We start from the raw sequence: 15231 nt of genomic DNA, 5'->3' as shown, positions 1-15231 counted from the left end.
TTATGTGCACAAACTGTTTGTTTATTAAAATCCATGTGAGTGAGCTCATTTTCTTTGGCAAAATAATCCATCCACCTGAGAGGTGTGGCATATCAAGATGCTGATTAAGCAGCCTGATTATTGCATGGGCATGAGGTCTAAAAAAAAATTCATACATTTCACTGGGGTAACAGATGCATGTGCACGTGCACGTCCATTTATCTCTGTTACAACCATTTATCTCATGCAGTGCAGCACACCTCCTTCACAAAGAACTGATCGGGTTGTTGACTGTGGCTTCTGGAATGCTGGTCGACTCTACTTCAATGGCTCTGTGAAGGAACTACAGGAACTACTCCTGCCACTTTCCATGCACTTCATGCTGTAGTGGGTGTTTTGTCAGAGCATTCCGAATATGCTCAGTGGGTGATGTGTCTGGTGAAAATGCAGGTCATGCAAGAACTGGGATATTTTCAGCTTCCAGGAATTGCACACAGATCCGTAGATGAATGGTACAACAACATCAGGATCTCCTCGTGGAATCACCATGCACCTGTGTATGTTGTTTGTAGCTTATGCCTGCCCATACCATGACTCCACCACCACTATGGGGCTCTCTGTTTACAACAGTGATATTAGCAAACCACTCATACACAGAATGCCATACGTTGTCTGCCATCTGCCATCGGTAAATTGGAATTCATCCATGAAGAAAACACTTCTCCAAAGTTGTGAAGACAACCTGCAGTCAGATCAAGACCCTGTGAAGGACATTTTTGAAACCAGCAGTTGCATCAGCTGTCCAGATGGTTGGTCTTAGACAATCATCCAGGTAAAGCAGTCAGATGTGCAGATCTTGAGCTGGTGGATTTAGATTTGGATTGCAGTGGTGAAGCCAAAATCTCTGAGATCATGGTGGCCCATGGTGGTGAATTAAGATCTTAGATCTTTAAACTTAACTCATGAGAGTGGAAACAAGAACGTTACATTTATATTTTTGTTTACTGTACATTTACACCAATCAGCCATAGTACTGATTATTACTGACTATGGCACCTGGCAGCAGGTGGGATATATTAGGACGCAAGCGAGCATTTTGTCCTTGAAATTGGTGTGTTGGCCACAGAAAAAATGAACATAAGTATTTGAGCAACTTTGACAAGGACCAAATTGTGATGGCTAGACACTTGGGTCAAAGGATCTCCAAAACTGCAGCTCTTGTGGGATGTTCCCTGTCTTCAGTGGTCAGAGCCTATCAAAAGTGAGCCAAGGAAGGAGAACCAGTGAGCTGGCAACAGGGTCATAGGCGGCCAAGGCTCATTGATGCACGTGCGGAGTGAAGGCTGGGTTACTGTAGCTCAAATTGTGGTATAAGTTCATGCTGGTGCTGACAGTAAGTTGTCAGAACACTCAATCACAGTTTGTTGTGTATGGGGCTGTGTAGCCACGGGTTGGACAGGGTGCCCATGCTGATGGGCAAATTCAATATTAGGTGTTTGGTAATAATGTTAGGCTGATCGATGGAGTCTCTATGTCTTACTGTATGTATAAAATTTCATATGTAACCACACATATCTTTGTAAGCATTTGCAGAATGTTTGTTCCATTTTATTCTATGAGTAGCTTCAGAGACAGATGAAAAAGAAATGCTTTTGAAATCACTGAAGGCCTTAACATTTATAACCTGAAAGATTATTCAACATGTGAGCGTTGCTGGGCAACAATCACAGTTACAACCAGGGAAGTGTTTTGGTAAATATTGCCTACCTATATTTTGTTTCAAAAAGGACACAGATGGTCATGAATGTCACCATTTACAGTTGGCTTTTTTGTCAAAACAAAGGAAAAAAACAGGGCCGACGTTTTTCTGCCCAAAGCTTCTAACGACTTCTTTTTGTTTTTTTCTCCTGGAAATGTTGAATACTACCAATCTGACAGACACTTAAACCAACAAACAGAGGCAATTCATTGGTGGAGTAAAAAGGTGAGGGTAAACGATACAGTTATATTTCTTGAGGGTAGAAATCACTGCTGTAGCCTGCGGGTTGGCACTGTCTGTGTCTCCATAACTTCACAGGGTTTTAATTGTTTCAGCGCCGTCAGCAGAATGGCCTCTGCTTGTTGAACCAAATCCAGAAGTAAAGTCATCAGCCAAATTGCATGGGAGCAGATACTGAAGCTGAGCCACAGCGGAAGATGTTGAATTTTATGTTGGATGTTGGAGAATGTCTGACTCCATTTTGAGAAAACCAGGTAACCAACTGAGCAGATGAAATGGGATGGAACACTAATTACTCTGTTAGTATCATGACGGGTTGCTAATTTATCAGGACAGGATTACTGTGAGAAGATGTGATAGAGTTATCAAAGACACAGATGTCATTGACATTCATATGAGAGATTCTGATTTGCAGTAGTGCTTGTAAATGGTGAATACCTTATGCCATCAGATCAAGTGGAGAGGGAATTCGGTGCCAATCATGTACCCTTGATTAGCTAAGATTAAGTGCAAGAGAGGTGCTGCAGGGAATAAACCTCTGTGCTAGATTAAAATGCTTCTAGGAGAGACTGACATTTAAAAAGTACCTTATAGTGAAAGACATACAGTCTACTCAGATGAATGTTCTTTTCAGCTTCACTGGGGCATTTAAGGTACTGTGATGATAAACTACTGAATTATTAGTGAAAAACTTGCATTCATAAATTTACTTTAGTAAAGCTCTAAAATCTATTATTAATAAGTAAAAGTACTAAGTGTGACTTCAGTGTTGATACATAATTTTCAGTAACTGTCATTTTAAGTTGAGCATTTTTTTTTTTTTCAGTGAGTTTAAACTTCTCTTTAGCAATATATAATGCATTTAGTGAGCTAATATGTTTTGAATGGACAGTCTTCTGCAAAGACAGCTGAAAAATAAATATTTCACTACTGAAATATGATGGAGTTAACGTTCATAAAATGGAGCTAACCCAGTAAGGAACAAGCACCTAACTCAACAAGGCCTTTCACATCACTATTTATAGATGCTATGGATGTCAGCTTGAGGTTGGCTACAATTTTGAAAGGAAGGGGCAACATAGATTAGCGGGCAAACCCAGTTCAGATGCAATGCACATTAAAAATTCAACTGCCTATTTCCTCCTTAAATACACCCAAGCTTTAAAAGGCAGCTAGTGCGACGCAGAGGGAGGCCGCTGTCGATTAAGTACCATTGCATTTCCAATAGGGGTTAGTGTGGAATGTTAAGTATGATACTGCTTATGACTATTGGTTCAGTCGTTTCTCAAAACCTGTTTACACAGAAACTAGGAATCAGTATCTGGGGACTTCCAGGAATCAGTCTGCTTGTATTCAGTCACTCAATTGTACCATTTCAGCACCAAGGACAGCGTCCTGCAGCTTTGTATTGGTTCAGAGCATGCGGTTTGAGCTGCCTTTCCAGTGGACCTCATTGACACACATGTATGTTTCTGTCTCTCTCTCTCTCTCTCTCTCTCTCTCTCTGTGTGTGTGTGTGTGTGTGTGTGCACGGACACTGTACTTCCTTCCTTCTAATCACACATTTAACCTCAGCCAAATGCGAGCATCCTTAACCCAAGGCCCAAGGATGTCGTAAAGATCATTCCAAATGTCACCACTTTCCAAAAATACACACACACACACACCACACACACACTACAGCAAACACGATTTCTTATTCGGGAAACGATAACTAATGGATTCCTTATTATCTACAAAAACATTTATTTATTTATTTTTTTCTACAATGATATGATTTCATTTCGCGCAAGACAATAATTAAGCGGTTAAAAAGAAGAAATGCTTTGTTTGTAATGTTAGGCTCCACTCTGGTGACACGATTCATTTCGGTTTCATCCGTGGCAGCCTCCCTTAAAATCGTGCCACCGTGACATTTAATTCACGATGCACCCTTGGACAAGCTCACGGGTCGCAGTCTCACCAGAAGAGGGCATTCCGCTTCTGCCTGACAAAGTTGCCATGACATGCAGACGTGATTAACAACAGCATCGTGCAGTATTTCAAACCGAGCAACAACGAGAATGACAGGGACATTTGGACCAAAAGGTGATTATTTGGATATCTGACTGTTCCGTAGCCTGCGACTCGTTGACAGCGGTTTCACAGAGACTTGAGGACAACCGAGTGTTACTTTCCTCTGTGCGTTATGCGCGGATCAGATTGAGCATCCCCGAGAAAAGAGACGCCGGGGTTTATTTGGGAGAAGGAATCTAAGGGCTGCTTGGCTCCTTTGGAAAATTACCTTCTGTTTTTATTTTCTTGCCCTATGCCTACGTATTTGTGAAGTTTGTGAGAGGATTTTGGCGATTTTCGAATCTCAATGCGCATGTAAGACTGACATGAATTACTTGGATGTGGCTTCGTTATTGTCTGCTACCACTGCAGTACTCTTTTTGGCTGTAACTTGAAAAAAAAAGAGAACGATTCTTTCCGTGAGAAGACATGGATAGTCAGTTTTGAAAGCGGATTTTTTTTTTTTACCCGTTTAATCTGGAGTAGGAAGTAAATGACATTCGCCCCGGTTCAGTTGCACGGTTATAAATGCAGAACTAAACCGGATAGCGCATCCAGGTCCGGGAGAGTAAAGGGCAGGTGCGCTTTGGAGTCGGCGGCTGCGCGGAGAGACCGGGCTAGTGGATTAGGACGGTACCTGTCTGTGGAGAGCGCGTCATGCGGACTCGGATGTCGCGCACTAGAAGCCATTAAAACCTGTAGGCTGGAGCTGACAGATAAGCGGACATGGGTAAGTTCAGTTTATGTTACCATCTCTCTGAAAGCGTGGGATGTTTCAAAATGTACTCCAGTTGTCCTCTTTTCTCATAACATAAGACAAATTGTATTGCCTTTTCCAAGCAGAACCTTTTCAGAATCGAATGTGTGCATCAAAAAAATTGTCGTCTTTTTCAAATGCACTGTTGGAACATCTAACAAGGGTTTTGGTGTCTTTTTCCTGAGTGCTTCGGGAAGCTTGAGGAATGTGGCTGAAGCCTGTGCTGTAGCCTGTTAGTCGCAGAGCTGCAATATCTTTTTCCTCCATTTCCTGATGGAATGGATTATTAGAGACTGAGATTACTTATTTTGTGTTTTACAACACCGTTTAAAGATAAAGATTTGCTTCAAAATGACGAGCAAGAAAGAAAGAAAGAAAATAAGCCTGTCTGTCTAAGTGAAGATTGTCCATTTTTCCTCACTGGTTAGACTGTCTGGCTCATTGACATGGACTGAAATGCTAATCACGGTAAATGTTGGAAGCCAGTCAACTTTATAAAGCGTGGCCCTGCATAATCATTGACTGTCCTTAATCTGGACGCACGAAGCCTATTGTCCAGTTTCAGCTCAGTGCTAACGCCTCCCAAAACTCTTGCGGGTTGAAGGCACCGGTCGTGTAGGTTTTGCTTAGCACGCTGATTCTCATTCAAGAAAGCCGTCGTTTTCTGCACCTGCTATCAAGAGGGACTCTCCAAATCGACCATAAAACTGTGCGTCTATCTGTCTGTACTCTGCTTGTGTGTGCGTGCGTTTGTGAAGTCAATATCCCTCTCCTGAAGAAGTGCGTTATAGCCATTATATTTCTGTGCGCGTACATGCGTTTTCTCTGTTTTTTTGTCATATATAATCAGAATTTACCATTTTGCCCCGTTCTGATTCCCTTACGCTTGCGCATCAGGTACACACTTTACCCCCCCCCCCCCCCCCCCCCCCCCGACCTTCTTGGCCCCCCTTTCACTCTGTCCCTCTCATGGAATTTAACTTTCTATATTAATTCATCCCCTCTCCCCCCAATATTCTATCAGATTCGGTGACTTGCTCTTTTTTGGTCTGATATTATTGTCTTAGGTAGCCTAATCTCCTTAGCCACTCTTAACTGGTATACAGATGGCCAAGTTCACTGGTGGTGCTGTGCCATTAATTGTGAGGCCGCGTGATATATCGACCCTCAGTGGGTTACTGCACCACATCAATATAAGCTACAACGGCACACAAAGCCATACAGTACAGACTGTAGGAGCTCAGGCGCAATTTATGCGTACTGCAAAGCAACCATAGTCAAAGAAGTGTGCTTTAATAGCCTGTGTCTTAATTTTAAATCAGGGCATGTCAGAAAACCGTGCACACATGAGGTGCAGTGATTTTGACTGAGACACATGTGCAGGTGCACAAACACCATTGTGTCCAAGGTGCACAAACCAGTCCGGAATTGCAACTTTTGTCAACCATGTAGCATCATGCTGTTGCCTACAATTATTTGAAGATTACATAGCACTGTAGTCTCAGTTATCCACCAGTGTATCTGACTGTGATGCTCTTCATTACCAGCATGCAACACACTTATGTTTCATGGACCATATCATTAGAGATCTGCTTTGCAGAAAGAAAACAATAAGGTAGGGATAATAAAAAGCCAAAGCTCAATATTCAGTCGCAGGGTTGTTAGATAAATTTAGAGACCTCAAATGTACATATTTCATACACATTTCCTAGATCTGAAACATATTTTTGCTATGGAAAAAAAGTATGACCATCTGTCAGCAATGTTACTTTGTTAAAATTAAAACCAGTATTATACCGCTGGTTTATCTGTGACTTAACAGTTGTGCAGTATAGGCAACAAATGACCTTCTACAGCATCAAACAGGCAGTATTGTTGAAATGTCAGGTGATACAGGTGAAGGGGGGAATCAACAAGCCCGTTGAGGGCAATACCTTGGCATTTGTTATTTACATTTGCTTATTTTGAAAGACAACAATCAATAGCTTGTGAAGCACTTGGCATCCAGTATCCATTATCTACACTGTTTGCATACTTTGTTCAGGTTTGTAGGGGCTGAATGCATTGAGTTACAGGCTGAGTACATCATGGAAAGGTTCGCTGGTAACACTGTATGTGCAGTGTACGTGCAATGTTAGACAGTGGTCCCTGTCACAGAGAGCTAAAACTGAAATAAAATAATAATGTGAAATATGTAGGAAATTACAGACAGCATTTGAGTTAATTGTAGCTCAGTCCTGTATGTTAAGAGGATGCCTCGCAGAACATCTGATGAACAGAAGAACTTAAACAGAAAACAATGTGCTACACAGGTACATTGGCAATGCCATATGTTTATACCTTTATACTTGTGAGGACACTCAATGACATAATTCATTTCTTATTCCATAACCTAAATGACCTTAACCCTTACCCTTTTTTTGACCTAAACCTCATTCTAAACTTTACCCTCAAACAATTCTGCAAAGAAGTGTGGAGAGGTCAAAATATCCTTGCACTGAGAAAATTGTTCTACCGCTCAAGATTTAAGTCTCAAATGTGGCCCTCTTAAAGATCACCCAACTCAAACAATATGGGTTCTTTGTAATTTCAGACATACTGGTGTTGGTGTTGTTGTGGTGTTTTGCATGCTTTTGTCAGGGCTCTGCTGGCTGCTAACAAACACTGGGTCAACTAGATCAGGATCCTGGTCTTTTTCTGGATATCTAAGGCGACATGGTAGAAATAAGAAAGCACAACCATGGACTGTACAGTATGGATGGGGTTACCACCCATTTGTATTGCACTCAAATACCTAAAGAAAGAATTTCCATTAGCAATGTGTCATTTAGAAATAATGATAAACTGCTGTTTCCCAAATTATCTACTTTAACATCTATCCTTTAAGATTGTATCTCCAAAAATTTCAATTTCACAAATTTGGCAGAGTTATTAATAAGACATGTTCTGACACTAACTATAATGAAAAGTTCTACACTGATCTCTGGGCCAGAGACTTACCACAGTGTAGGGTGAAGAGTGATTAGTTATTCTCATTCTCCATCACCCCACCTGCATGGAACTGTTGCCACCAAGGGAAATCAAGAATTAGACAAGGGGTATTGCTTTTGGCTCTTGTCTAAATTTTTATATGTGTGTATATATATATATATATATATATATATATATGTGTGTGTGTGTGTGTGTGTTTGTGTGTGCACAGTTCTTACGACAGTATTCCCTGGGGTACTTTTACTACATTCTTCCTAATCAGTGCTACAAATATGAGATGGGCACACCAGGACATGATGTTTTTCACTATTGCTAAAATGGGTCTAACTTGGCAGGCCTTGCTATCATCTCAAAGATAATTGGAGACTAATAGGATGGCTTTGGCTGGTATGGGGACGTCCTTCCCCATGTGTCCGGCTGCTGTCCAGTCTCTATGTGCAGTCAAGGCTGAGGCTGGTAGCATTTTGTCAATGACAGGCAGCAAATAGCAATGAGCCACTTGTGTGCACTCAAAGTGCACCAGTTAGCGAGTCCATTTGCCAAGTTATTAAGCTACATTTGGTTTTATTTTAGGTCAGCAGTAAAGTGCACTTACTCTCTCTATGTGTTAGGGTTGAGAGGCAGAAATAGCTATCTTCTCGTGCTGAGGACAGCAGGGCTGTCTGCTGTATAACTGAGCATTACGCACATGCCTTTAGACAAACTTTAGCTTTGACCTACCCAGCCATATTAGATTTAGACAGTTAAATGCAGAGGGTGAGAGAGAAAAATAAGAACCTTGTATTGATACACTATCATACTGAACACTAAAAGGAAAGAAACATGTTCATCCTCAAAGTTGGATGTGAAAGCTGGCAAGAAAGAAAGATAGAAAGAAAGACAGCTGAGGAGTGACAATGGAAATTAACAAGGAAAATGAAAGGATTTTTTTGACCATATGCATAAAAATAGACTTTACATTATGGAAACATCCTGGTGGCTGCAGAGTTCAAGGACATGCATAACTAGCAGATTTTCAATAAAGACTAAATTAAATGAAGGAGAAATTGTTCATCTAAGTAGATACGGCATAAGAACAGTAATGGTGAGAGGTGCATCAAGTAAGAGGTAATAGAGACACAAGCCCCATGAGTGACACCTCACAGGGTGACTTGTGCTCCTTTGTGAATAAGATTAGAGGAGTAGTGGGGAAGGCAATGCCTTACAGAGGCATTAGCACACAGAGTGCTCATTAAACCACATACAGTGTCAGTAAGAGGAGAGAAGTGTCTTGTGAGGCAGGCTCAATCTGAAAGAGATGGCAGAATCACTTCTAATAAAGCAAGCCTATTATGCACAAGGGAAATAAAAGCAAAGGGGTGTTGTTCCTACATCCTCCTGGGATACATGTCTGACAAAAAAAAATGTAAAAAAACATGCATTCATGTTTAACAACCCACACAATCTGTTCCCCAGTCAAAAATGTTGTTTCTTAAAATTGCTTTAAATGCACATGGAACATTACTCATGGGCATTGTTCTATGTCAGTATTCCTCTGCTGTCTCTGCCTTTTTTATTTTATTTGATTTTTTTACTGTGAGCCTTTGAGGCACAGCGTTTTCAGCAAATTAGTTAAAGTTACGTTCAGAAAACCTGTGAAAAACAAAGAGGCTGCACTCAGAAATATTGCATTGTGTGATCACCATCTTTCTCTCTGCAATATTTATGTGAGAGTATTACAATTGTAGCATCCAAAATGAAGAAACATGATTGATGTATCTGCTGGTATAATCAATAGCCAGCACAAATTATCTGTACAGTTCCATGGTTCCCTCCATCTGTAAGGAATGATGAAAGATTCCTCTGAAAACAAACAGTAAACGTGTCTCTCTCTCACTCACACTCTTAGACGTGTACAAACACACACACATACAATACCCATATGGGATCAGCAGATGCTTGGCAAGGAGTGAAATGGCTATGTTAGATAGCATATGCTGTATGATGCCTCTCAGCCACTCTATGTCAGGGAATTATTTCTGACAAATCCTGCAAATATTACAGAAAATATTGGAAACTGAAATTTAACTCAAGTTCTTCTGCATATAACACATTAATTTTAATAAGTTGGTGAATTCAGCACAGTCATACATTTAGAAAGGTAATTAAGCTATGGACTACTTATATCCTGACATATTAATCTTATTTCGCTGTGATAATGGTAATAAAGTCCATACTTGATTATATTGCGATGGGAAACACACATAAGTAGTGACCCCCCCCACCAACACACTTTCACACATACACACACCATCCCACCTCCTCAAGGGGAAATCAATGTATCTTAATGACAGATCATTAGTGGCTCTGTAAAGGGGAACGATTTTAATGGAAACAACTCTGTCTCACCTCAGAACAAGGAGTGATATCATGGGAGGCTACTGACCACTTCTCTTCACTTTTCATACAGTATTTGAAACTCAGCATCAGCCCCCAAAAATTAAGCAATGTACCTTATGCATAAAGTAATTATCCACAGAAAGGACATGCCAGATTTGGAATTCAGATTTTTTCAAGCAGAGATGAGATGTGCAATCCAATAGTTTTTTGTTTATTTGTTTTTTGTTTTTTTTTTAATCTGTAGGAAGCAGAACTGATGATTCATGCTGGTCCTGTACTGCTTTGGTTTCGTTAAACATGAGATGGCTGGAGTCTAAATTGAAACGCCGCCGGGATTGTATACACAACCATCAGCTCTTGAATGTTAATTTGCTCTGTACAGACTGCCTTTCATGACTTTATCTGCTTCTGCCATTGGTGGAATGATGGCTTATGGGATGACTGAATACAAATACATTTAAAGATACGATTGAGTAAATTGCAAGTGGATTTGCTTCAACATTGGTTGTCAGTGTGTATTCATTGTAAACATACAGTGCACATCAGACATCAGTCCAAACAGCTAAAACCATGTAATTTGGGGCAATGTATCCAGGCAATCTGAACTTTTTTTAATAATCAAATATAAAATGTTTTTTGGGGGATTAATATAAAGCTGGGAATAATTCTAGCCAATGACCACACAAAAGTGTCAATTGATCAAAGCAAGGAACATTAAATACTACATCAAGCGTATTTATTTTGTGCGCATATTTTTAATAAAAATGATTTGAGGACATATCAAATAGCACAAAATAGCTCAAAATAGCTCCTCATAAGACAGAACAGTGGGTATTTATGCTCTGCCTGCTTTGGTGCTGATGTGACAGGAAGACAACAGGTGAACAAAGGGGAGAGAGCGCTGACTGAAAAGATATTGCACTTGGAGGAGAGTAGGCAAGTGTTTACCTATTAGCGCTGTAACTTAGCCTATAGCCTATCATTGGCAGTGTATATATTTGTGTACCATTTCTGTGATTATTTGTGTTGCATCAAAGTTACTTTTTTACTATTTGCATAGCCTGCTAAGCAACCTTTTACAGGCAGCAAGATCTGCAGCTCTGTTGTCAACGTCTAACTGACCAGTTAGGTTACCTCCATACTTAACAGCGTTGTTTGACCACTCTTTTTATGCCCCTCTGACTTTAACCCATTTTCTATCATGGGGTAATAGATGAGAATCGTGCTGAGCCTACTCATAGAGCAAATATTGCACAAGTGGTGCTGGCAGCATTTAACATTCAATGCAGAAAATCCAGCCAAGGTGATCTGTAAAGTGTGCAAAGGTAGGCATTTGTTAAAATCTGCAATGCACAATCACTTGTATTCCATGCATTCGACCCTGGTAGAGCTCTCCCATCCAACCCCCCCAGCCCCAAAAAGGGGAGTAACTGTCCAAGTTACTTTTCTACATCACCAATCTTAGCTGCAGCTTTAATATAAAAAGCAAAACAGCATTGTTCTTCCTATTCCCACTTTCCTGAACATCTGAAGTTTTAAACAAGTCTGTACACCTGATAATATTATTGCCACTGTTTTATATCATTTTTTTTTAAAAAAAACTGTCATTTGTCCTCTGTATTCTGATTTGTGAAAAGGAAATGCACAGTCTGTTCAGGAAATATCAGAATGTATGTCAAAAACATGGGGAATACATTTGCAGGATCATTCATTTATAGAGGTTTTTTCAGGCTTGAATCTAATAACAAAAGGTAAGCCTATGAGGTACACTTTGGGTTCCATCTGTTGACGCTAAGAAAGAACATACCTTTATTTGGCAGCTCATCCTTTGCTATAACCTACATAGAAATTTGTCTGCGAGTGTTTCAAGAAATATCTACAGTGTATTAGTGTATGCAATAATGTATGACGGAAAATCAAAGGGATGAATTAAAACATTGCAGTAACTTGAGCTGAAGCAGGGAGTTTCCAAGATATGGAAAAAAATGGAACTGTATCTGGAAATCTGGAAGGATATAACATTTATAGATAAGTCGGACATCTTTGGACGCAGACAAATGCAAGGGACCTTGCATGTCAGGTGAATGAAGCAAGATAGTAAATAACCAGAGAAATATGAGTCTGAATCTGAATCTGAATAATGAGTGAGCCTGACTGATGACTTGCAAAAGGAGTATTATTTCAAAAACATTTAAATCAGAAGATATTTGGTGCTTGCTTCAAGATACCTGCTCAGATGCAAGCACAACTCGTGAGATTGCTGGGTCTCATATTATCTTAAGCAGTAAGTCTGGTGTTGGGTAAATATATCATCTCACTTCATATATAGAATAAACTTGTGCCTAACTTTTTTTCTCCTTTTTCTCCTCCTGTTCTCTTTCCTACAGGCTCTGCTCTAAGGCATCGCTGGCTAGTTGTCCAACTCCTAATGCAGGTGTGGCTAGCGGCATATCCTTCTTTGAGTGAACGGCCATGCCCAAAGAGCTGTCGCTGTGATGGAAAAATTGTCTACTGTGAATCAAGCGCCTTTCGTGATGTCCCCAAGAACCTCTCAGGAGGCTGTGAAGGGCTGTCTTTACGGTACAACAGCCTCGCTAGTCTTCGTGCAGGCCAGTTTGTAGGCCTCAACCACCTTATCTGGCTCTACTTGGACCACAATTACATTGCTTCTGTGGATGCAATGGCCTTTCAGGGGGTCCGCAGGCTCAAAGAGCTGATACTGAGTTCCAACAAGATCACAGCGCTCCATAACACCACATTCCACCCTGTTCCTAATTTGCGTAACCTGGACCTGTCATACAACAAACTGCAAGCCTTGCAGCCTGGGCAATTCCAGGGCCTACGGAAGCTTTTGAGCCTTCACATACGCTCAAACTCATTAAAAATCATCCCAGTGCGTCTGTTCCAAGATTGCAGAAATCTTGAATTCTTGGATCTAGGTTATAACCGCCTGCGCAGTATCACTCGGAACGCATTTTCAGGCCTAGTCAAGCTCACTGAGCTGCATCTGGAGCATAACCAATTCTCAAAAATCAATTTCTCTCACTTTCCCCGCCTCTACAATCTGCGGGCACTTTACCTGCAGTGGAATCGCATTCGCTCAATGAACCAGGGTTTGACGTGGACCTGGGCCTCCATCCAGAAATTGGATCTGTCTGGGAATGAACTAACAGAAGTGGACGCTGTAGTTTATCAATGCCTACCCAACCTACAAACCCTCAATCTGGACTCCAACAAGCTGACCAATGTCTCCCAGGAGGTTGTTGATGCCTGGATCTCCTTGACTACTATTAGTTTGGCTGGGAATGTATGGGACTGTGGCCCTGCCATCTGTCCTCTGGTGGCCTGGCTGAGAAACTTCAGAGGGGCAAAGGAAACCACCATGATCTGCGCCTCCCCCAAGAAAGCCCAGGGGGAGAAAGTGATGGATGCTGTCGAAGCATTTGGTGTTTGTCAATCAATTCAAGCGACAACTCTCACTGTGAGTATTCCTCCAACCCCATCCAGTGTCCCTGTACAGACCGAACGTCACCCAGCCATTCTGGCTTCACCTACTGGTTCTGGAAAGAGAGGAGAGGGATCTAACAGAGGCCCCACTTCATCAGCTGTTACTCCACCTGTGGCACTTCCTCCAGAGCAAGACTTGGAGCCTGTGTCCTTCCATAAGATTGTGGCTGGAAGTGTTGCCCTTTTTCTATCTGTTGCAATGATCCTGTTGGTAATCTACGTGTCTTGGAAGCGTTATCCCAGTAGTGTCAAGCAGCTGCAAGAGCATTCGGCAGCAGCCCGCAAACGTCGCAAGAAAGCTAGAGAGACGGAGCGCACCCTGAGCTCTCCACTGCAGGAGTACTATGTGGACTACAAGCCCACCAGTTCTGAGGCCATGGATGTGCTTGTCAATGGGACCGGACCCTGCACCTATACAATCTCAGGCTCCCGAGAATGCGAGGTATGACCCACACCACCGCCACTCCTCCTAAACAAAACTCTGTCCACAGCGAGACGTCCAGAGGTAATTATTTACACTGCTTTGATAGATGATAAGTCTGCTACTTGATTACTTAGCCTTACACAGCGGGTTTGGTAAATACTGTGTACTCGTGGATTATTACTCAATGAAGTAGAGGTGGGTTTAGCATTACTTTGTGTCTAACAAGATATCTCTTGTTTTCAGATGGATGTTTGTATATTTGCTTAAACCTTAATCTCTGTTGAGATGCAAATGTTTGTTTTACTGCAGAATTGTACACAAATTCAGATAAATGAGACTGATTACATTTCCTGTTGTGCATAATATTTAGTTTAAGCTATGCTGTTTGTAATAAGACATTTGAGATTGTCTAGGTGCTTGTTTGCTCTTTTGCTTGGATATAACAGGCTTTGAGATTTGTGTGTTTGCTCTACTGCTATTCAGTTTTTGATGAGCATTTTTGTGTGGGGAGAATAGCTGAATGGTGGACAATTCACTTCTGGACAGTGAATATGAATGCTAATAGATACTCTTGTCACAGAATAGAGCTTCCACTGAGCTGATGACTTCACACTTTTCTTGACATAGGTATGATTCAAGATAATTATGAGAAATACTGTTCATAGTCCCCCAACAGAACATTTAATCAGTTTTTTTTTCTTTACTGTGCACACTGACTTGCTGAATTTACTCACTGGCTTAATTGATTTTTCACACATGAACCAAAATGCATACTTTGACTGGCAATGCACATTTTAACACACACAGAGACACAAACAGAAAGAAGTAGTGTTTGATAGTCCCTGAAGAGTAGGAATCCTTTGAAATATTTTGTACACAGGCAAGTGAATTTCTTCAAAACAGTATTTACAGACTATAGCAATGTGGGAATACCACTTTTCTTCTTTTCCTTTCAGCTGCAGCGCTCTTGTGTACAGAGTTCCTGTACAATTCTTGGTTAAACAGTTTATTCTACTGTTGAGTTTCTGCCACATTACAGTTAAGCAAAGCTTCTGCAGACATTCTCATCACTGATTAACTAGCCCTGTTATAATAGGGGACAAAGCTGGGCCGCTCACTTTCTGAAGGTGTAGTCCAAAC

At 41.1% G+C, this 15231-nt stretch overlaps 1 protein-coding gene across 1 annotated transcript in view; it reads left to right on the top strand.

Moving 5' to 3' along the window:
* Nucleotides 1–3933: 3933 nt before the first annotated feature.
* LOC124051632 (leucine-rich repeat transmembrane neuronal protein 4) overlaps nt 3934–15231 on the top strand; it is an 87595-nt gene continuing 76297 nt past the window's right edge. The window contains exons 1-2 of the mRNA XM_046375201.1: nt 3934–4763; nt 12548–14109. Coding sequence (XP_046231157.1) covers nt 4760–4763; nt 12548–14109 — 1566 coding nt within the window. The 5' untranslated portion in view covers nt 3934–4759. The remainder of the gene's footprint in view (nt 4764–12547; nt 14110–15231) is intronic.

The sequence above is a fragment of the Scatophagus argus genome, chromosome 20 (assembly GCF_020382885.2).
Source record: "Scatophagus argus isolate fScaArg1 chromosome 20, fScaArg1.pri, whole genome shotgun sequence".
Lineage (NCBI taxonomy): Eukaryota > Metazoa > Chordata > Actinopteri > Scatophagidae > Scatophagus > Scatophagus argus.
This window is presented reverse-complemented; position numbering and strand designations above follow the sequence as displayed.